General features: G+C 34.2%; 3 protein-coding genes and 1 long non-coding RNA gene across 7 annotated transcripts in view; 3 read left to right on the top strand and 1 right to left on the bottom strand.

Annotated features, from left to right (window-relative positions):
* Positions 1-7762, top strand: part of LOC109354472 (DNA replication ATP-dependent helicase/nuclease DNA2) — a 34335-nt gene extending 26573 nt beyond the window's left edge. For 2 of the 3 annotated variants that reach the window (XM_019596993.1, XM_019596992.1), the window contains 3 exons: positions 5916-6053; positions 6614-6733; positions 7462-7762. In XM_019596993.1, the coding sequence (XP_019452538.1) occupies positions 5916-6053; positions 6614-6733; positions 7462-7620 (417 nt within the window). In that variant the 3' untranslated portion in view covers positions 7621-7762. Of the gene's footprint in view, positions 1-5915; positions 6054-6613; positions 6734-7461 lie in introns of those variants that run through there. The other variant, XM_019596994.1, reaches the window with a different exon arrangement.
* Positions 10408-11695, top strand: LOC109355345 (RING-H2 finger protein ATL52-like). Of its 2 annotated transcripts, XM_019598456.1 has the most exons (2): positions 10408-11529; positions 11608-11695. In XM_019598456.1, the coding sequence occupies exons 1-2, from the start codon at positions 10615-10617 to the stop codon at positions 11626-11628; spliced, it is 936 nt and encodes a 311-aa protein (XP_019454001.1). In that variant the 5' UTR covers positions 10408-10614; the 3' UTR covers positions 11629-11695. The 2 variants fall into 2 exon arrangements, with proteins under 2 accessions (XP_019454001.1, XP_019454000.1); XM_019598455.1 differs by having other exon boundaries at positions 10409-11695.
* On the top strand, positions 11779-13357 carry LOC109355346. Its single transcript, XR_002108651.1, has 3 exons — positions 11779-12082; positions 12122-13155; positions 13207-13357. It is a non-coding gene; the product is annotated as an uncharacterized LOC109355346 (long non-coding RNA).
* LOC109355630 (acyl carrier protein 1, mitochondrial) lies at positions 18230-21505 on the bottom strand. The gene is made up of 2 exons (XM_019598873.1): positions 21268-21505; positions 18230-18611 (listed from the first exon to the last, which is right to left on the bottom strand). Exons 1-2 carry the CDS (start codon positions 21442-21444, stop codon positions 18435-18437), a joined length of 354 nt encoding a protein of 117 aa, XP_019454418.1. The 5' UTR covers positions 21445-21505; the 3' UTR covers positions 18230-18434.

Here is a 22218-nt window from a genome sequence, read left to right as displayed (position 1 = left end):
GATCAATGTGATCTTGAATGCTTGCTGAATTTTATTGAAAGAATGAAGAATTACAATGGAGTTTACACCAATTGTTATTTGGAATTCCCTCTAGGATGATAACTGATTCCTGAATCAGTTACAACCTCCTTTCCTACTTTTCCAAAAGATAACCTCTAGTTACATCATAGTTTCTATTTATAGAAACTCCTTCCCCTAAGTAGCTCTCAACCGAAAAACAGAAATAGAAAAACAGAAAACAATCATTCTTTTCTTTTATTTCTTCTTACATACACATGCTTAATAGGAGCCTTATTCCTATTCCTATCAATACTCCCCTAAAAGACCCACCTTGTGCTCAAGAGAAAAAGAGGGAAACTTCTCTTGTAACAAAGCAGCTTCTTCCCAAGAGTTGTTACAAGGTGCTAGATTATCCCACTTGACTAAAACTTCAACCTATGCTTGTTGATTTTCTTTCCAGTCCACTATATCTTCTGGTTCAACTTCCAACTCATACTCTTCATTCAGTAATGGAGGAAGTGGTTGAGGTTGTTGACTAGGTTTGAGAGCCTTCTTGAGAAGAGAGACATGGAAAACTGGATTTATTCTTGCCTGACTAGGAAGGTCCAGTTTGTATGCCACCTCTCCTATCCTGCTCAGCACTTTATAGGGTCCATAGTACCTAGCAGCCAACTTGGCAAAAGGTCTTGAAGCCAAAGACTTAAGTTTATAAGGCTGTATTTTTAAGTAAACCCAATCTCCTTCCTCAAATTCCACTTGTCTTCTATTTTTATCAGCCTGTCTTTTCATCTGATCTTGGGTCTTAGTGAGGTTATGTTTGAGTTCTCCTAGTATGAGGTCTCTTTGCTGCATTAGCTGATTAACATCTATTACCTTAAATGGAAACTCCCCAGCCTTGATCAACATAGGAGGATCTCTTCCATATAAAGCTTTAAAAGGAGTCATACCAGTGGAGCTATGATAAGTAGAATTATACCAAAACTCAGCCCAAGATAACCATTTTGCCCACTGCTTAGGCCTAGGCCCTACAAAGCATCTTAAGTATCCTCCAAACACCTGTTAACAACTTCTGTTTGCCCATCAGTTTGAGGGTGATAAGATGTGCTAAGCTTCAGATTAGTGCCAGCCAGCCTAAACAATTCTCTCCAAAAACTGTTTATAAAGATGGGATCCCTATAAGAGACTATGGAAGAAGGAAACCCATGCAACTTTACAACCTCATTAACAAAAGCCATAGCTACCTCCTTGGCAGTAAAAGGATGACCTAGGGCATAAAAGTGAGCATACTTGATAAATCTATCAACTACTGGTATCCCTTCCTTGGACTCTAGGTAGGCCCCCATGAAATCCAAGGAAACATCCATCCAAACCTGTGATGGTAGGGGTAAGGGTTGCAACAATCCTTCAGGGGTTAGTGTACAATGTTTGTTCCTTTGGCATACATCACACCCTTCCACATAGTCTTTGATATCCTTCTTCATTCCAACCCAAAACACATAGCTAGCTATTCTTTTGTATGTCCTGAAAAAACCAGAGTGGCCTCCCATAGGTGTTTCATGGCATTCTTTTAGAATTAAAGAGATTCTGTTGGAACTCTTTGAAATAACCAATATGCCCTTGTTCAACAATAACCCTCCCTTGAACTCAAACCCTTCATGAGACCCTAGTGCAATGATCAAGTCTTGTATTACCTGTTTCCATTTAGGATCTTGCCCCACCTCCTGAGTCCAGTCATCTATCTCAACCACAGAAACCAAAGATATGGCTGCATACATTCCTTTTCTAGAGAGAGCATCAGCAGCAGAGTTATCCCTTCCTGGCTTGTATTGGATTTCAAAGTCCATACCTATGAGCTTGACTGTTCATTTAAATTGCTCTTCTGTAAATAGCCTCTGATCAGTGAGGAATTTCAGACTCCTCTAATCAGTTTTAACAATAAAGTGTCTACCAAGTAGGTAATGCCTCCATCTTTGCACAACTTGCACCAAAGTCATCAACTCTCTTTCATAGTCTGACTTTTGTTGGGACCTCAATGATAACCCCTTACTCCAAAAATTTAGAGGTCTACCTTCTTGCATTAGGACAGTTCCCAACCCCTGACTAGAGACATCTGTTTCCACCACAAATTTCTTAGAGAAATCAGGCACTGCCAATAGTGGAAGATTCTGCATGGCAGTCTTCAAATTCTCAAAAGCTCTTGTGGCTTGTTCAGTCCATTTGTAGTTGTTCTTCTTCAATAAATCAGTGAGAGACTTTGCTATCTTGCCATAATTCTGTACAAACCTTCTGTAATATCCAGTTAGTCCTAGAAAACCCCTTAATGTCCTTAGGCATAGGCTAAGAACTCATGGCTTCAATCTTGGTTGCATCTGCTTCTACCCACTTCCCTGAGATCATATGGCCTAAGTACTCCAATCTCTCCTGAGCAAATGTACACTTCTTCTTGTTTGCCTCGAGAGAATTGGCTTGCATCACCTCCAAAACCAGCTGCAAATGCTCAATATGGGTTGGAATGTCTCTACTGAATACTAGGATATCATCAAAAAAAATCAATACAAATCTCCTCAGGAAGGGCTTTAAAATCTCATTCATCAATGCTTGGAAAGTCGATGGTGCATTGGTGAGGCCAAAAGGCATCACCACAAACTCATAGTGCCCCTCATGTGTCCTGAAAGCAGTTTTTCTATGTCATCTTCTCTCATCCTGATCTGATGGTAGCCTGACTTCAAATCCAGCTTAGAAAACACACTAGCTCCTCCTAACTCATCCAATAATTCCTCTATAATGGGAATAGGAAACTTATTCAGAATGATTATCTTGTTAAGGGCCTTATAGTCAACACAAAACCTCCAGCCTCCATCCTTCTTCCTAGCTAGAATGATAGGACTTGAGTATGGACTGATACTTGGCCTTATTACTCCAGCATGCAACATCTCCAAAACCAACTTTTCAATCTCAGTCTTTTGATAATGAGGATACTTGTAAGGCCTCAAATTGGGAATGTTTGAGCCTTCCTTGAGGTGGATAGCATGATCATGTCTCCTTTTTGGGGGAAGTTCTTGAGGGTCAACAAACACTTCCTCAAACTTGCCCAATACTTCAACAACCTCTAATGGAACATTCTAGACAGATGTGGAATTAGCTTCTATACCCCCCCTAAAATTTAACATCAACCCATCCCCTTCTTCTTTCAAGAAGGCTCCTAAGGAAAGTTGTGTTTTGGTTAAAGTTGGATCCCCCTTGATTGTGTACTTCACTCCATTCCTTCTTAGAGTCAATTCTAGCTTGCCAAAATCTGCTTTGACTTCACCCAAGCTAGCTAACCACTCTAGGCCCAAAACCACATCTACTCCTTTTAAAGCAAACAAATACAAATTCTGCTTGATATCTAATCCCTGCACTACAAGTGTCAACTAGTCACACCTTCCTTTGCAATGTATTTTATGTCCATCCCCCACCTCTACCACATATTTAGGAGTGACCTGCACCTTGAGTTTCCATTTATCTACCAAATTAGAAGCTATAAAGTTGTGGGATGCTCCACAATCAATCAGCACCACAACTTCCTTTCCCTCCAGAAAACCAGTCACCTTCCATGAGTGGGTAGAGGTCAACCCAGCCATAGCCCAAAGTGATAAATGTAAGGAGTTAAGATTGGCCAGCATAGACTCTTCACCGCTTAACTCTTCCTCCTCTTCAAGTAGGATCATTCTCAGTTGCCTGTTCTTGCACCTATGATCCCTACTATAAGATTCATCACATCTGAAACACAATCCTTTTTCTCTCTTTTCCCTCAACTCAGACCCTATAAGGTGTTTAAAGTTTCCTCCCCTAGTATTGTTACTAGATCCTACACTACTCATGGCCACTGAATTGCTACCTCCTAGAGGTTGTTCACCCTTCTTATCTCCCCAAGTTTTGGATTCTACAGTCACTGATTTACTAGGGAATGATTTACTAGGGAAGGTGTTCCTAGAAAAATTAGTAGACCTAGTATAATTTGGGGGCTCACCTTCTTCTGCATTATTAAATTTTTATCCTCTATCATAAGGGATTTTTGGATTACCTTAGATAGAGAAGGATGCTCATATAATCTGACATCTGCTTTGATTTCTTCTTTGAGTTCATTCAGAAAAATGCCCTTCACAAAGTCTAGGTCAATCTCCTTCAGTGCCCTCACATACTTTTCAAACTCCTCTACCTACCTTTCCACAGTTCCCTCCTGTTTTAAAGCCAAAAGCTGCTCAAATGGGTTCTGCACCATTGATGGCTAAAATCTTCTAATAACTGCCACCTTAAACCCCTCCCAAGATGCTTGAGGATTGCACCTACTCCACCAATGGTACCAGTTGAGAGCCTTCCCTTCCAGTGCCACCATAGTAGCCTGCATCTTCTCTTCATTTACTAAATCTTTCAGCAAGAAATATCTTTCAAGCCTCTATGTCCATCCGAAAGCATCATCCCCTGAAAAGATGGGAATCTCTAGCTTCCTCCACCTCTCCCTTCCTCGATTGTCCCTTACTTCATGCTCCCCCCAAATTCACTTCCTTCATCTCGCGAATTAGGAACCCTAGCTTTAGTGGTGAGTTGGGCCAAGTCTCCTCCAATCTCTTCATCCTCACCTCATTCAATACGGTACGAATGCGTTGCTCTTCCCTTTCCTTTCTCATTTCCTCTCGTTCCAGAACCCAATCTTCTGCATTTCTTGCCATGCCTCTTGTAGACACCATGCACGAATTTCTTTCCTAGAAGCGTGTAATCAGGGCACCAAGATGGTGCTCTGATACCAGTCTTAGAAATTGGTTTTAGAGATAGAAGAAGATAGATCTAAGTAGAAGAAAAGTGATTCAAGATCAATGTGATCTTGAATGCTTGCTGAATTTTATTGAAAGAATGAAGAATTACAATGGAGTTTACACCAATTGTTATTTGGAATTCCCTCTAGGGTGATAACTGATTCCTGAATCATTTACAACCTCCTTTCCTACTTTTCCAAAAGATAACCTCTAGTTACATCATAGTTTCTATTTATAGAAACTCCTTCCCCTAACTAACTTTTAACCGAAAAACTGAAAACTATCATTCTTTTCTTTTATTTCTTCTTACATACACATGCTTAATAGGAGGCTTATTCCTATTCCTATCAGACCACTATTTTATATTTTGTAAACCAGTAATCCAATAACCAAATGATAAAATAGTTTTAACTTTTAACCAATAATTAGCCACTGATACTAATAATAGAGACTCATAACACATTCTGTACAATTTTATGGATGTTGATGTATGCAAAAGCTCTTAAGAAAATATAATAGTTTTTAATCTACCTCTAGTATAAGTACCAATGGTTAGTTTCTTCCATTTTTTGGTTAATACTACAACAACGACCAAGCATGGATCTAACAACACCATAATGCTCTGTTATAAATCATGTTCATTAACAAAGCATTGATCTCTACATCTTTTTTAATTATATCGCCTATGTTTTTTCTTGGTTTCGCTATTCCTCTAGAATTTGGACTAGCCTCCATTTGATTTACTCTCCTTATGGAAGCTTCTATCACTTTCCTCCACACATGTTCAAACCACCTAAGGAGCGATTCTACCATTTTTCTACCGTAGGAGCTACTCCAACTTTCTCCCCAACACGCTAGCAATAATATTGGCTAACATAAATTCCTTCACTATATTGTATTTTGGTTAACTTGAATAATCAATATATTTGCTAAGGAGTATTTTGGGACAGTCGTCCCTCTTTGAAAATGCTAGTACCATCTTTAAATGGAAATAGGTCAACATGAAACCCCAAGCACAATTTGGTGGTCTGACTGACTTTGTTGTTTATACTTATTTATAATTTATGCTCTGACTTGCTCATGCCTGCAAAAAATATTTTCATTTATTTTATAATGCAGATATCAAAGGAATTGGTCAATAATGGGATTGCAGTAGAACAAATTGGCGTTATTACCCCCTATAATGCTCAGGCAAACCTCATTCGACATGCTGCTTGCATGACTTCCTTGGAGATACATACCATTGACAAATACCAGGTAAGGCTAAGGCTAAAGCAAATATAAAAGTGAAGTTAAAAAGTTGGCCTTTAGACTTTTTTAGCATTCATTGCAAAATTCACATGGCTAGGTTTGCATTAACTACGGTACGGGCTGAAGCAAATGTAACTGCATACTATTTTGTATTCCACTTACATTTAAGAACATAACTTAGTTGTTCATGTCTTTTCATTTCTATGGTGCGTCAATCATACAATATGGTGATGAAATTATGGGAGATGTAAAGTTAGAGTAACTCATATTGTAGGAAAGATGGTAGAATTGTGCCTTAAGTGATTTGGGCATATCTGGAGGAAACCGTTGGAAGCCTCAGTAAGGAGATTAGATCAAATGGAGGTTAATCCAGTTTCTAGTGGCAGAGGGAGACCAAAAAAAACCATAAGTGAAACGATTAGGAAAGATATAAAGATCAATAATCTGTTAATGAACATGATATATGATAGAGCATGTCGTCCTCGATCTATGTAGCCGACCTCACCTAGTGTCACTAATGCTTGGTTGTTGTAAAAGACTTCTAACTCAGTCATCTGTTTATCCAGGGTAGAGATAAGGATTGCATTTTAGTATCTTTTGTAAGGTCTAGTGAAGATCCAACAAGCAGTGCTGCTTCTTTGCTTGGAGATTGGCACAGGATAAATGTGGCTCTCACTCGTGCAAAGGTGATTCAGCTATTCTTACATTTTTATTCCCTTTTCACTGGACAATTTTCACCACACTAGATAATAATCAACCTTCACTACGGTATGATTATATTTTGAATAAATGGTGTTTTTCTATTTTCCTTATAATAATAGTATAAATTGTTTTTGGTCCCTGTGGTTGTTTTGAATTCTAGTCTCTACATTTCCCCTTTTCAGATGAGTCCTATTAGTTATAAACATTTTTAGATTAGTCTCCTTTTGTTCCTTAACTATCATGCCATTACAATTTCTTGAGATGCCAAACATGTGAATGACATCACATGTTTCTATTCTATGTGAAATGTCAAATTGGCATATCATCCAACATTGTCAGTGTTATAGCTTAGAATAGCAAAGTGGGGACTTGTTTGAAAATGTTTATAGCTATAGAGAATTGTCTGAAAAGAAAAAAATGTGTAGAGACCAAACTAAGAAATAGTGTAAACTATACTCCAGGAGTAAGTTAAAAAAACCTTGTTCCATATCTTAGCCATCTATTCTATAAAAATCTAATGGTTTATGTGATTTGATTTAGTCAGTAGATCTGAACCATTTAATTTTCATAGAATGAATGACTAAATTGTGGAGTAAATTTTTTTAATTTACTCCTGGGGAGTAAGTGGATCCCCTCAAAAAGTTAATTTAACTTGTATTATTTTTGAAGAACTGTCATTTTTAACTAGTTTTGAATTTCTTGTGCTGAATAGAGAAAGTTGATCATGGTGGGGTCTCGTAGAACTCTATCAAAGGTTCCACTACTGAAGCTTCTCATTAAGAAGGTTGAGATGCAGTCTGGAATTTTAAGTGTCTCTAAGAAGGACATCTTTCAAACAGGTGAGCTCAAGAGATGTTCCCAAATGAGATGAGTGAATATTCTTTCACCATTATTAAGAAAAGGTTGTGCAATTTTGTTACTATCACCCATCAAATTTCATGTTTAATGGTGATATTGAATTAGAAATGTAAATATAGAATATTTAATAAGATAACCATTCTTTCATTTCCAAATATCTTTGCTCAAAGATAACAATATGCTTCCGAAATAAACTGTGGTGAATTCTTTTAGCACCATCCTTTTTTTCATTCATAACCACACTTCCACCACCGGAAACCGTGTTTCAGGTAGTGTAAAAAAGATGGTGTTAGAAGAATCCACCATGAGCTAATCAAAATACGTCCAAACTATACCAACTGCCACACTACTACACTTGAAGAAATAAAGCCTGCACTTGATATTTAAGTGAATTATATTCAGCCATCAACATATGGTGTTCACTATGAGACAACTCTTTGTAACTACACAGCTACCCTAATGAGACCTTATACCGCCGATTCAGCAGCTGAGTCGCGTATATTAAGAGAGCTTTTACATGTCCAAGTTCTGACCCTGAACCAGAACTGTGAATCAAGGAATGCGCATGGCTTTTCTATGTTAAAATATGGAGAGTATGGGTTTGAAACTTGCTTTTGCTCTTTGTTACACCCCTATGACTCTTGTTTATGTTATCAAGGGCTACCCCACAATAGACTGATTAGTCCAATAGAATCATAATATTATTTTAGAGAATTCAATTCATGTGCTGGTACCCTTAAGAAGCAAACATTATCACTTGGGCATTCACTACCTTTTCTCTATGTCTTCTTGCCTATCTCTTGCTGTTCTGGCCAAATATGCCAATCATGTAGCTAAGCCTAGACTTGTTCTTTTGTTATTTGCTCCTTTTGGGTCTTCATCCATTATATATATATATATATATATATTTTATCGGCAATTGTTATTTGTGCAATTCCCTTTTATTTGTCAAGTAATCTTTTAGGTCATTTGAGTTCTTTTAATTGTCTTACCCAATGTTATGAGACCAAGACATGATGGTCTAAATGCTGACCGGACTTAAAAATGACTCTAGTTTGCATTCTTAATTGAATGAGGAGTTTGACCGCTTTAAACTGAGAAAATTTCGATCTGACTGTGTTAAACTTAGCTAAATTTCAATAACCTGGAAAGTAAATCAAATGGTTCATGTAATTTAAAAGAATATTATTCTTATATTTTATTTTATTTTTATCTGAAAAAGATGAAGAGATATAATTGTTAATTATATAAAATTTTGCATTCATATAAAATTATATTATAGATAATTATTAATTGCATATAAAATTGTTCTTTCTGACGGATAGTTTAACTGTTTAAATCGATTTAATCTAATATAGACATCTTTCTTTTTACTAATAATCTATAGGGCTGGTTCCCTTCCCGGGTTGAGATTCAGAATGAAAGATGTTATTAATAATACTCTTTTTTCAACATACTCATCATCATTTAATGGACCCACGTTATTTCATTAATCTCACATGTAAATCCACATAAAATGCCAAAGAAAAAACATTATTAAAAGAAAAGTGAAATCCTAATATTTCTCAGCATCGACATATTCACAACTTTAATTGGAGATACCTTTATCACTGTTGCCTAGGAAACCCATGTGGTGGACCTTCCTTCACCAACACTGTACCAAACATGTATCTTGGATCATACTTGAATGCACATGTCTGAATCACAACTTCCATAAATCATGCCGCTCAGCTAACATTGCCCTACTTTGTCAACTATCAATCAAATGTGAAGACCAAATGTTAAGAAACACTCCAATATTTATACATTGTCATGGTAAAGATTTATACAATGTCATTATATCATTCATCATTCATTTATATAGAACTATTACCTCTTATATTATCTGTGCATACATTTTTTTCTCTTATTATATATGTATAGTATGAATAGTAAAACTAAAAATATTTAGTATAGTATTACTCAAACATTTATAACCTAACTTAAATATGTAAGAAGTGTTAATTTTTTGTAATAGAATCATCATATATACACATTTACCCCTTAAAAATTCTTATATATTTACATGTGTACAATACTCCCCAATTCTCTTATCTCATGGTCATTAATTTTCTAAACCAAATTTAATTCAATATTGTAAAATGTATGAATTATTTAAGGACTTGGATCTTGTCCATCTATTAAGGAAATGGAGAGTATTATACGACTTTATCTTGTTATCTATATATGTATGTAGTGTTGTCTCATAAACAGGATAAACACTTCCGGAGAGTAATATATAACTAATATTTTGTTTAAAAACTATTTGTGAATATTTTTGTAGCAACTCTTATGTAATTGTATTAGATTAATATAATAATTTTGACATCTGATTATGTTAAAACTTCAAGTAACTAATAATCAAATCCTTGCAAGACAAGAAAATATTGATGTTGCCGGTGACCAAATAACTTTGTGGTAAACATTGAAAAACACAACTTGTGTCTCACACTATATAACATTTTATTTACTATAAGTTGTAATTGATCAAAAAAAGAGAATAAAATATTTTCTTATACCAAGAGATAATTTATGTTTTCAGTTAGTAAAAATATGATATATGTACTACTTTATTAGTTTTAGAAATATTTATATAAAAAATAATAAAATATGACACATATGATTTTAATAATTATCTTTATGTTAAAATATAATTTATTTTTTTAAAAATATTTAATAATTATATTTGAACTTAAATATATATTTTTCGACTAATGAACTAAACATTAACAAGTATAGAAAGAGATAAAACAAGAAACACAAACTCTCACCACCACCACTCACTTTTGCTTTGCTTTGCTTTCCAACTACGTCCTTTTCTTTATTCTCTTGGATACCCTTTTCTCTCATGTTTTGATACCTCTTTTTCACTAAAAAAAGATGAACTCAAAATCTTAGTAACTTATACAAAATCAAACAACTTCAATGTTTTTTTTCCATTTATTGAGGTGATGATTACATTCACATAATGGGTTCTGTAAGTACCTCAAATCCATTTGCACCAAATACTGTTTTCAAAGATTGTTCTCAAGGAATTTGCAGCATATATTGTCCTCAATGGTGTTACATAATTTTCTCACCACCTCCTCCTTCAATAACAACACTTGGTGCTGATGACTTAGATGATGATTCTTCATCAAGTTTTCAATTTTCTCCTCTTATAGTTGCTGTTATTGGAATCTTAGCAAGTACTTTCATCTTGGTTACTTACTATACCATCATTTCAAGGTTCTGCAAGAGTAGAAATAATGATCCTACCAACTCAGAAATGGAGCATAATCATGAAGGTGGTGTGAACAATGAGTTGGTTCAAGTTTCTTCTTCATCTTCTGGCTTAGATGAGACTCTCATCAAATCTATAACAGTTTGTAAGTATAAGAAGAATAGTGTTTTGGTTGATGGTAGTGATTGTTCTGTTTGTTTGAGTGAGTTTGAAGAGAATGAGAATTTGAGATTGTTGCCTAAGTGTAACCATGCTTTTCATATTCCTTGTATTGATCCTTGGTTGAAATCACACTCGAGTTGTCCTTTGTGTCGATCGAATATTGATCCGAATCAAAGAGATTGTAGTTCGATATTGATGGAAGTACCAACTACCATGAACATGAGTATCAATGCATTGGAATACCAGCATATGAGTGATGATGTTATTATAGTTATTCAGAGTTCTGAGACAAGTGAACAGCAAGAAGATTCGGTTAGTTTCGGAGATGAAGTTCTACCAAAGTGGCCAGCGGAAAGTGCTGCTGCTAATGATGATGAAGATAATACTATTGAGCAGTTAGATGTGAATAATCTAAGAAGGGTTTCGGTTCGCGATATACTGAACGATAATGACCATGATGTGGAGTTGCAGAGGGAGGGATCTGATACTGGATCATCAAGAGGAGCTTCTGAAGGAGAACAAAGTGAAGAGAATGGTAAAAGAGAAGTGGTGAATATGGTAAAGAGATCTATGTTCACAAGGTATGGTAGTAAGTAAGGGAATGAAAAATTCTGTTCTTCCAAATTGATGATGCCATGTTTTCAAGATCTTTGAATGATATCTTTTTTGTCCCGATAAGAAAATTGTATTAAAACATAGCAGAAGCGGTGCCCGCCCAATTCAAGAGCTTCTTTTAATGATTACTATTATTAGCTTAATTGAAATTCTTGAAGAACAGGGTTACTGAATATGAAATTTTACATAATTTTAACCTTTGTTATAGCAATTTGTAAGAGTGGTGTCTCATGCTGTCAACTGATAATAAGTCTCAGTTTTCACTCACTAGTCAATTACTTTTTGCTTCAATGTTGTAATGTTTTATTTATGTAGGATAGTACTAAGGGATGATAGCATGTAATCTGAAGTCCTAAAAATTATACAAAGAAAAAATATAATTTGGTTATCAATATTAAAGAAGGGTTCAATGGAGTTAATTGAGAATTTGAGATTAGTGAATGATAAATTGCCTAACACATTGTTTTTTTAGAAGGAATTTCATTATAAACAGAATATAGTAGTTTACATTCTAAACTAACCAACTGTACATAGTTGTGTTCTTTGTTTGAAGACTAGGAATTTCTATTTATCTTTTAGAGTTAAAATCAACAAGGGAAGTGAGAGTTTAAAGAGTAGTTTACACTCCAATATTGTAGCTGCAATTGTGATTCCACACTCTAATTCAAAACCTTGAAAGGAACGCTAAGCGCAAAAATGAGGCAAAGAAAGCTAGCATTAAAGAAAAACATGTTAATTGACTTTTTTTCGGTTGAAATGGAAGACTTTTATTAGTCAAACTGAGAATCAGGGACAGAATCTAGCAAGTGCTCTAAGAAACTAGCTACTGTATTGTTTGTTCTCCTATAATATGCTGGAGCTTCAGAAAGCTGAATTGTTTACCTCCTTCCAAGCCTTCTTGGATTATTTCATCAAAATATATATTATTCCGCGTCTTCAGTACATGAGTGAGTCCAATTCCTAAGAGTGTATCGTGATTTGAGAGCCTAAACTAGTGCTAATGTCTTCGCAATCTTTGGATCCATTACCGTATGCGTGGAGTGAGCAGCAGCATCAGCTAAGAATGCTGGGAACTACCTTCACGTAACGGGGCAAACTCTCATCCGGGATGCAGGTACTAGAGTTTCTGGTTTGGGGGCATTCCAATGATGCAGCCTTGGTCAGAACTTGCTGAACATCCAGTTGCCATCTATTATGAATACATTCATTCCTCGTGAACCAGATTTGTTACATGGTGTTGAAAACTATAGCTAATGCTTCCTTCTTGCCCTCATTGATCAAGCTTATGATTAAATCATACATATGCGAACGACCGATCTGTTGGACATGGAATGACAATGGTAAAGCGAACCAGATAAGTGCTACTTTTCTGCATAAGAAGAGAGCATTCATACCTGACAGTGGCCGACTCCTCTCGTCGCAAGAGCTTTCCAAACTGACAGAATATCCCTGCCTACCTGCCATGCCAATTCGCGGTATCTTGGTATACAAGTTACACTACAAAGTTTAGTCCACTGCAAATATGGAAAAGCACATTCCTGATTAATTGTTGATCCCAAGTTCCCAACATTCAGTGATAATGTTAATAAGATCCCTCACTCTTTGTAAACATGTCCAGAACAATGGTATCTAGAATGAAGCAAACAGTCATAGATCTCACGGCACCATTTGTCTTCCCCAATATCAAATTTGTTGTCATCACTAACTTTATATAGGAAAAGAATCATCTTCGGTACTAGAGAGGTAAGTTGTTATTTTTACATTTGTATTCAAGGATAAAAATGTCATATTATCTTCTGTTTTTCATATTATTTGTAATGTACTTGTCTCTCTAGTATTGGAAAGGATCCTAACTCCTCTCAATATAGATCCGTGGATGGCCCATTTCTCATGAAAGATACTTTGACCAAGTGAAGCTTGGGTAATGTCCCTTTCATGCCTTATCCATGTCCCAAGTCCTTTAACCAAGTGAATGGTGTAAGATATAATAAAAAGTAACTTAACCCAATATATAATATTGGTATCCCTTATACATTTTAGTTTTAGGTAATGTGTGATTTCTTATAATAGTATACCTTAATTAAAATATTTCGCTTATTGGAAAATCTATACATCAATCTCCACGTAAGTGAATATCTAGCTCTACCTCTTTCAATGCATGACATTTTTCACCAAATCTTCCATGAACTTCCTCCAGATAAGAACTTACTCTTAATTCAACGTAAGCCTTTTGGAGTGTTCTAACTTTTAACAATGTCACCAAGAGACTAGCCCTTCTTTAAACTTGTACCTTCTTCAAACAAAACATGTCATATAACTATCCATTGTTGTGGGGACTTTCAACACAATGAAACTTTCTTGCCAAAGTTCACCAATAATTGTTATCTTTAATATTTAGTCTAGCTAAACTATGGAGTTTCCTTGGAAAGCCTCAACAACTATTATTATTGTCTATACCAACAATTATAGCTCAAAGAACTACTATACTTCACTTTAAAGAGTACACTCACATCATACACCTTGCATCAATGTCAACCAATATTCGTACCCCACCCTGCATCCAAGCCAGTGGTTGTGATTATGCAACACTATGAATTTATGTCAGACAATGCCAGTGTTACATACCTTGCATCCAAGCTTAATGCGGCCGATGTCACAACCTGCATCTATACTAATGCGGCTCGTGTTACATCTTGCATCTCTACCCAGAAAAACAAGATTCAACTCTTAATTTTTTATCCTCCTTCTTTCTCAACAAGGGTGCCTACTTTGAATAAGGAAAATGAATTGGACGATGTACATGCCACTCATGATAGTCATCAAAAAGGGTTATGTGAGAACCTTACTATTTGACCAGATTATAAGTATAGTCCAGATTATATTAATTAGTCATATTTATAAATCATGTTCAAAGTCATATTATATGTTATGCCATGTTATAAGTTAAGTTATGCTTGATATTTCTCGAGACATGTTTCACAATATTATTTTTCTAAGAAAACTTACATAGTTGATTATGAGGATATCCCTCATTGGAGTAGTAAATTGGATGTTCCATCAATGAGTACAAAGGTTAGAACAATGCCCTGCAAGTTGATAATGTATTTGCTCTATGGAAAGAATAATTAGAGGATATAGGTTGTTTGTGTAGTATAAATAATGTCGTATATAGTATAAGAACAATGTAGTTTATGTGTGGTATGAAAAATACGGATTTGCTATTGTAGTAAGAACATCATAGTTTGTGTAGTAATTGATATGAAGGAAACGAACTCGGCGGGCGACCGAAGCCCCACTGAATGGCAGCCATAACTATAACAGTCCTAAGGTAGCGAAATTTTTTGTTGGGTAAGTTTTGACCCGCACGAAAGATGTAATGATCTAGGCACTATCTTGGAGAGAGACTCGGTAAGAGTACTGGACTTTCGAGTATTGAAAAATAATGATGAGATATTTTTACATGTTTTTTATTTATGTAATTAAGAAAATCTAAACTCGTAAGTTTTTATGAGTATCACGTGTGTATCCAGTACTAGACTCTGAAGTATAAGAAAGGAACCCAACTCAATATGAAGTATGCTTGTATGTAATTTTAATATTGAATTTTAAAAGAAAGTATTTGATCGTGATATAATACCTAAACAAGTATAAAGTGCTTTAAAAAATTGAACTTTTAACCTTGTTGTGATCTTAACCGAGGTTGTAACTTAAAATTTGACATTGTTTATAGTTTTAAACTAATGTTGAAAGTCGATAAAGGACATTAGTTAAAATTTATAGTTGATGTCGAATGTTAACTTTCAATATCAGATAGATTTTACAACTGATTTAGTTTGTCCATTTTCGACATCAAGTCATAATTGATGCTGAAACTTCAAAGTTTTTAACGTGTTAGTTCCAAACATTTATTCAATTATTGATGTTAAATGTCGATTTAACTAGTGTTGAATGGCTTTTCTGGACCTATGTTTGTCATTATGTGTAGCGATGAGTTGTGATTTCTTTAAATAAAAATGATATATTAATAACCGATTACCTTTTGAAGTCCTTTAAAAGTTGCCATATTTTATCTCTTTGAGTGAGCTCCATAGATTAAGCAACTAAGATATGCAGGTTTGAATCCCATATAGTGTACCTAGACAGTTTCTCGAAGAGATTATCTGTCCCGAAAAACTCTATCTCTTTCTATCTCTATTTAATCAAATTACATCACCTAATATAATTATGTTTTTATAAGTTTTTTTATTTAATTGAATGATACATTATAATTTAATTTTTCCCCCTTTTCTCCTTGAAATGAAGTCCCATTGGACCAAAAAATTGTCATATCTATTCTCCAAAGATGAATATCACCCTACGTGGTTTTTGCCTTCAACCTTGTTCATTTTTTCTGAGAAGAATAACATTAAAATTGAGTATAGGAGATATGCAACCCACAATTACAATGTGAATTGTATATTGTTTACAACAATCCCACTAAACTACTAATATGAAATTAGTAGTTACGCCCCCTGTCACATTTTAATTTTCACTTTAACATTCTGAAGTTTTTTCATATTGTTTGTTACTTTGGAAAAACGTGTTTTTATTCCTCTTTTGTCCTTATTGCATTAAATATAGTGTAATAGTTGTGAGTAGGAGTTCTTAGAAAGAGGAAAAAATGTATGCACTCGGTATATTAACTCTTTTAAAAAAAAAGTACGTTATTATTATATGATTCATCATTCATACTTAATTACTGTTGACTATTCAAATAAAATAATTCAAATAAATGAAGATGATACAATGACTGTATATAAATTTTTATACTAACAATATATAACTATATATTACCTCTCTTAGAAATAATTTAGTCAAAATACATTATCTAAAATTGATAATTTAACATATTTAATGATTATCTTAATATATATGCGTTACATAAGTAACAAGTAAAATATGATATTACTAATCTATTATACGAATTTTTGTACTGAAAGTTCGAATTCCTCTTTTTTATCTTGACAATTTAAATATGAGAATAAAATATTTATTCATGTCAAGAGATAATTTATTTTCTTAAATTCAATTAGTGTTTGACATCTGTCTTATGTCTTTATTCGAGAAGTTTTCATTTTAAAATATATTATAAAAAGAATAAAACACATGTCAAATGTTGAATAAATTTATGGGGATAAATTATCTCATATTATGAGGAGACATTTTATTCTCTTTAAATATAGTCTTTGTCAGTCTAATTAAATTGTTGTCATTATATTCAGGATGTGGAGTATGGAATTGGATCGCATGATTAACACACGATAAAAAAATTTTATAGTGGAACCTAGAAACTGTCTTGGATTTACTTTCAGAAAAATCATTTTTGATCAGAATTGTATATCTAATATCTAAACCAAAAGGATGTTTGAGAACTTATGGAGAATCTAGATGAAGAGTATTTTTGCAAACTCTAGCATCAATGTTACTTCAATCTCAACCATAGCAGTAAAGTGAATACACTTTAAGATCAACATGTCAGGTTCAAAAATATAATAGGATGTTAGAAAGAATCATATAATCATATAATCATATAACTACGTAAGCAACCTAAGATAATGAGCATGGAAGCAATTTCTTTATTTTGCTCCATTTTTTTATTCTTATTTATATCTTTCATGTAATAATGGAATGGTTGCATTGTCTTAGTTCTTTTTAAAAAGAAAATACAATATTTTCTAGTATAAAAAGATAGATTATTTCCTTCAGCTACTAAAATCATGACATGTATCATATTTTATCATTTTTAACAAAAATATTTCTAAAACTAAACAAAAGAATACACATGTCAAACTTTTACTAGCCGGAGAAGATAAATTATTTTCTGGTACAAGGAGATATTTTATTTTATTTACTTATTTTTGGGCTACACGTTGTCTTGATTTATCTACATTGCATGCTAATGTAGCATATAGTAGTGTTCATTATGTAGGCTAGTGTACACTTTGTTGAAGTGCAAAATAATGTAAGACAGAATATGAGTGATAGTGAGTTATAGGTGCAGTGAAGGGAAGTGAGGACAGAAAAAGAAAATATTAACAAAGTATAAGTCATAAAGTATTTTTATATGATTTTGATGTCAAACTTTGTTATACAAATAACATAATTCAGGTAGGACAAAATTTGTTGAGAGTTTAAATTAGCATAAATTAAATTCCAAATTTCTGAATGTTAGACTCTTTTTTGATACTACCAAAGATATCCCCACATTGTTAGGTAAGGAACTAATCCTTTCGGGGTTATAGCTACCCCTCCTAACAATTGTTACTTTCAGGAATCGAACCATCGACCTTGAGAAAAATGTTGGACTTAGATTCTGAGTTTAATTGGGTTTCCAAACTTATCCTTATAAATTGTGATTTTCAAGGTAAAAGTTAAGAAAAAGAGAATTCAAGAGTAGAGACCGAATTGGCATGAAATAAAAGATAATTTTCCAGTTTACTCCTGAAAAACTATCATCATGAATTCATGATGCATACCACAAAATTTATAGGTTAGCACCTACCACATTACAGATCTAGCACAATAGAATCAACACTTCGCTGTCGAAAAAGCTGTTATTTTAAAAGTAGTTCTTCACTGACAAACTGATTTCCAAAAGATTCTCATTATTTTCAACAACTAGTCTCTTCACTCCAATAAAATTGGAAAAATGAAAGGATAAAACAAGAGACCGGATTCCGGAAACATCCGGCGAAAGGTTACACTGAAGTTTAGTTCAACATGAAACTAAATAGAAAAGGACACACAAGTTAACTAGCCATGGGATGGTTAGAAATATACTCAATAGCAAGATGAGTAGAGTCAATTTTATCAGCTTCCTTGTCTGGGATTTCCAGCTTGAACTCCTCTTCTAGTGCCATTACGATTTCCACATTGTCCAAGCTATCCAAACCTAAATCCTTCTGGAAATGTACATCCGGAGTCACCTGTAGAGCAAGAGAAACCGGCTTATAATTTACGTTTACAACAAAGTTTCATGACGAAATATGAAAATTGTAACTCTTTTAACTATGTATTGGTGATCAATTTGTTGGTGATGATGATAGTTTTTTAACTTCTACCAACAAATAGGCAAAATGGAACATACTAGAGACATTTTCCACGAGAATATCATCAAAACGAAGTACAAAGGTAGACCAGGATAAACACCCTGAAATCCAATTTCACCATCTCATCCCCAAAAACTTTTTCCTACGCATGACTTTATCCACACTAAGATAAAACAACAAAAAACAGTTAACACGATCATAAGCATTCTCATAGTCTAGCCTAAAGTCAAGACCCGATTTTCTCTTAGGATGCAACTCTGACCACCACCTCATTAGAAATAAGGGAGGGATGAAGGATTCGTCTATCAGGAATACAAGCACTTTGATTCCAAGAAATGGTATAAACTATTAAAAAGGATTTCACCAACTCTGGAAACTAGAACTTTAGTGATGATCTTACAAAAACTGGAAACTGAACTAATAAGGTGAAAATCCTTAACTTTGACAAATCCCTTTTAGGAATAAATGAGATAAAAGTACAGTTTATCACACAAACTTCAACGTTACCACTACGAAAGAATTCAACAAACACCCTGAGGCCAGGCTTGACTCCAACAGAAGAAACAAGAAGTAAAGTCACTAAACTCTGTCTTTCCTCAAACCAAAAACAAGGTTACAGACTTCCTTCTCCTCAAAAGGCATTTCCAACCAACAAGCCTTACTCCAAGTAATGCCACACCAATATAAATCATCAAAGAACAGCCTAAAAGATCGAGATTTCAAAAGCCACAACCTCAGATTAACATAAAGTTGCACATATATGCCACACATTAATTTAAATATGTACGAGTACTGGTGGAATTGTTGAAGGGAGGTCAGTTATAAGGAACCAAAATTTTGTTGATTTAAAATATACGCGTAAGTCCGAGTCTGACTTTAAAGTTCAAATCCAGGTGGGGAAAATGAGGAATAAGGAAATGGAAGGCCACTCTAGCCTACTCAAGAAATCACATTGACTTTAAAATAAGATCATTTAACAATGTGTTTTTTTATAGAAATGGGTTAAGTTTTCAAAATTTTAATAACATTTACAGAACCCAGCTACTTTATATTTCATTGAGTATCTTTTTAATGAAAATAAAGCTTAGAGAGTGAGAATGGACGAATTACTACATAGGATAAGAGGACAAGATTGATCCAACATAAAATAGGAAAATGCATCAAAACATGGGGGCTGTAATGAAGTCCAATCCATTGCATATTCAACCCAGATTACCCTTATAAAATAAGAGCTAGGTGATACCTTCCACGTAATGTTCAAAATCATGTGGGATATAAATAAATCAAATGAAGGGAATTCAAAAGATCAAACAGAAATTTCCAGAAATTATGCTTTATTCAATTATAGGAATTCAAAATTACTACCAAATCAAAATTTTGAAGTAAAAACTACATTAGTATCAAATTCAAATGAAGTTGCATGCACCACAAGGAGCCAAACAAAGTATTTGTTCACTTTCCATGAATTAAAAGTTGTAAGAATAAGAGTAAGCCGTAGAAATTATTAATTATGGTTCACCTAAAAAATTGTCTTGATGGAATATAACCTCAACTCAAGGGAAAGCAAGGAACAGAAGATCACAGTGAAGTATATCCAGATACAAATTAATTATTTTATCACAAGGCGTTTAGAAAACCGTCATTCCATTATCAATTATAAGACTGCACACATGTAAGTTTTAACCTTGACCACAACAGTAGGAGCCTCATGGATAGGGTCACCCATTTAGGAAGACATTGAAGGAAACCTTTCTTCAAAAAACAATTCAATCAAAAAAGAAATAGTTTGAGCTTCAATGTGCCCAAATTGTATCTAGTTTTTTATACAATGATCAATCCTTATCGGTTGAATAATAACTCTGCTGAAAAATATGAAAGAATTAGCACATCCACATATCCAACATAAATCTTTCACAAATTCCTCAGGTGCCCAAACAAACACTACCTAGATGTTATTGACCTAAATTTCCAAAATGTGGTGCAATGTAATTCTATAAATCAACAACATAATGATTTGGAAATACCCAATTCTAATTTTTCATACTGATTAAGACTACAATACAAGTACAGAGACAACCAACAAGGTTAATGAGGTAAATTTTCAAGATATGGCTAAATGAACATAACAAAAATTGGTTACCCGTTTCACATATTCCACACAAATTCAGATCGCAAACAACACCCAGATGGAAAATTTACAAACTTTGGGAAAACTCTTCTAGGTAAATCAAAATAATAACAATTTGGGAAAACTATTTCTCAAATTTTCACACTACTCATGATTATCAACAAAAAATCCGAAATTTTGAGGGAACCCATTTATTTAATAACGATTCAGGACACAAATTTCTCATTTCCACACACTGAAAACACAACCCAGATGGGTAAATGATGTAAATTTCAAATTTTTACTGTAACCCATTTGAATAAATCAAAAAAATAACGATCTAGAAAACCCAATTCTCATTTAAATTAGAACCGATGGTAAAAGGAAAAAAGGTCTTAGAGAGAGAAAAAAGAGAGAAATAGATACCTTAGAAGGATCAACTTTGGGGAAATCCCTAACGACAGAGAGGACTCTGTCGATGACCTCGTCCTTGGTGATATGATCATCGTGTGAAGACATGGAGCGGAGGGAAGCGCCGCCACGCCATGGAGCGGTTTGGATTGGCACACGGAGATGGCGGAGTACGGCTGCTCTAAGTGCCATTTCTCTCTCTCTCTGGAAATGGGAGTGGGAATGAGTGTGAGGAACTTCTCTTCTTTTTGTGTATTGGTGTATTGGTGTTAAGATAAATAGGTCACCCACTTACTTCTTGTTTTTAGGATTTAATAAAGAGAATAAACTATTTGATTATTATATTATTTGACCAGTAAAAATAGGATATGTGTATTATTTCATTTAGTTTTAAAAATATTTTTTTAAAAAATGAATAAATTGGATGCACGTCATGGTTTTAGTCAGTGTTGTGAGAACCGGATTGGACCACGGTCCGACCGGTCTGACCGCTGACCGAACTTGAAAACGGCTTTGTATTACAATTTTAACCGATTGAAAGTTCTACCGCTTTGGACAGAGAAATTTCGGTCTGACCGTGTTAAACCCGGTTAAACCAAATTAACCCAGAAAATTAATCGGGCGGATCACTTAAAAATAAAAAATGGAATACTGCTCTAATATTTTGTTTTACTACCATAAAAAAATGAAGATGTTATTACTTCAATATAATTATACATAATTATTAATTTATACGGTTTTACATTTATATATAATTATATATTATATATTTATAGATAAAAATGATTAATTATGTATGGAATGGCCCGTTCAAACCAGACAGTTTAACTGTTTAAACCGGTTAAACCTAATATGGGATCCTTACCGGTTTGACGTCCGGCACGGGTTTCACGACATTGATTTTAGTGGCTGTAGAAGATAACCTATCTTCTTATATAATATGATAACTTATTTTTAATATATATA

Source organism: Lupinus angustifolius, chromosome LG08 (assembly GCF_001865875.1).
Source record: "Lupinus angustifolius cultivar Tanjil chromosome LG08, LupAngTanjil_v1.0, whole genome shotgun sequence".
Taxonomy (NCBI): Eukaryota; Viridiplantae; Streptophyta; class Magnoliopsida; order Fabales; family Fabaceae; genus Lupinus; species Lupinus angustifolius.
This window is presented reverse-complemented; position numbering and strand designations above follow the sequence as displayed.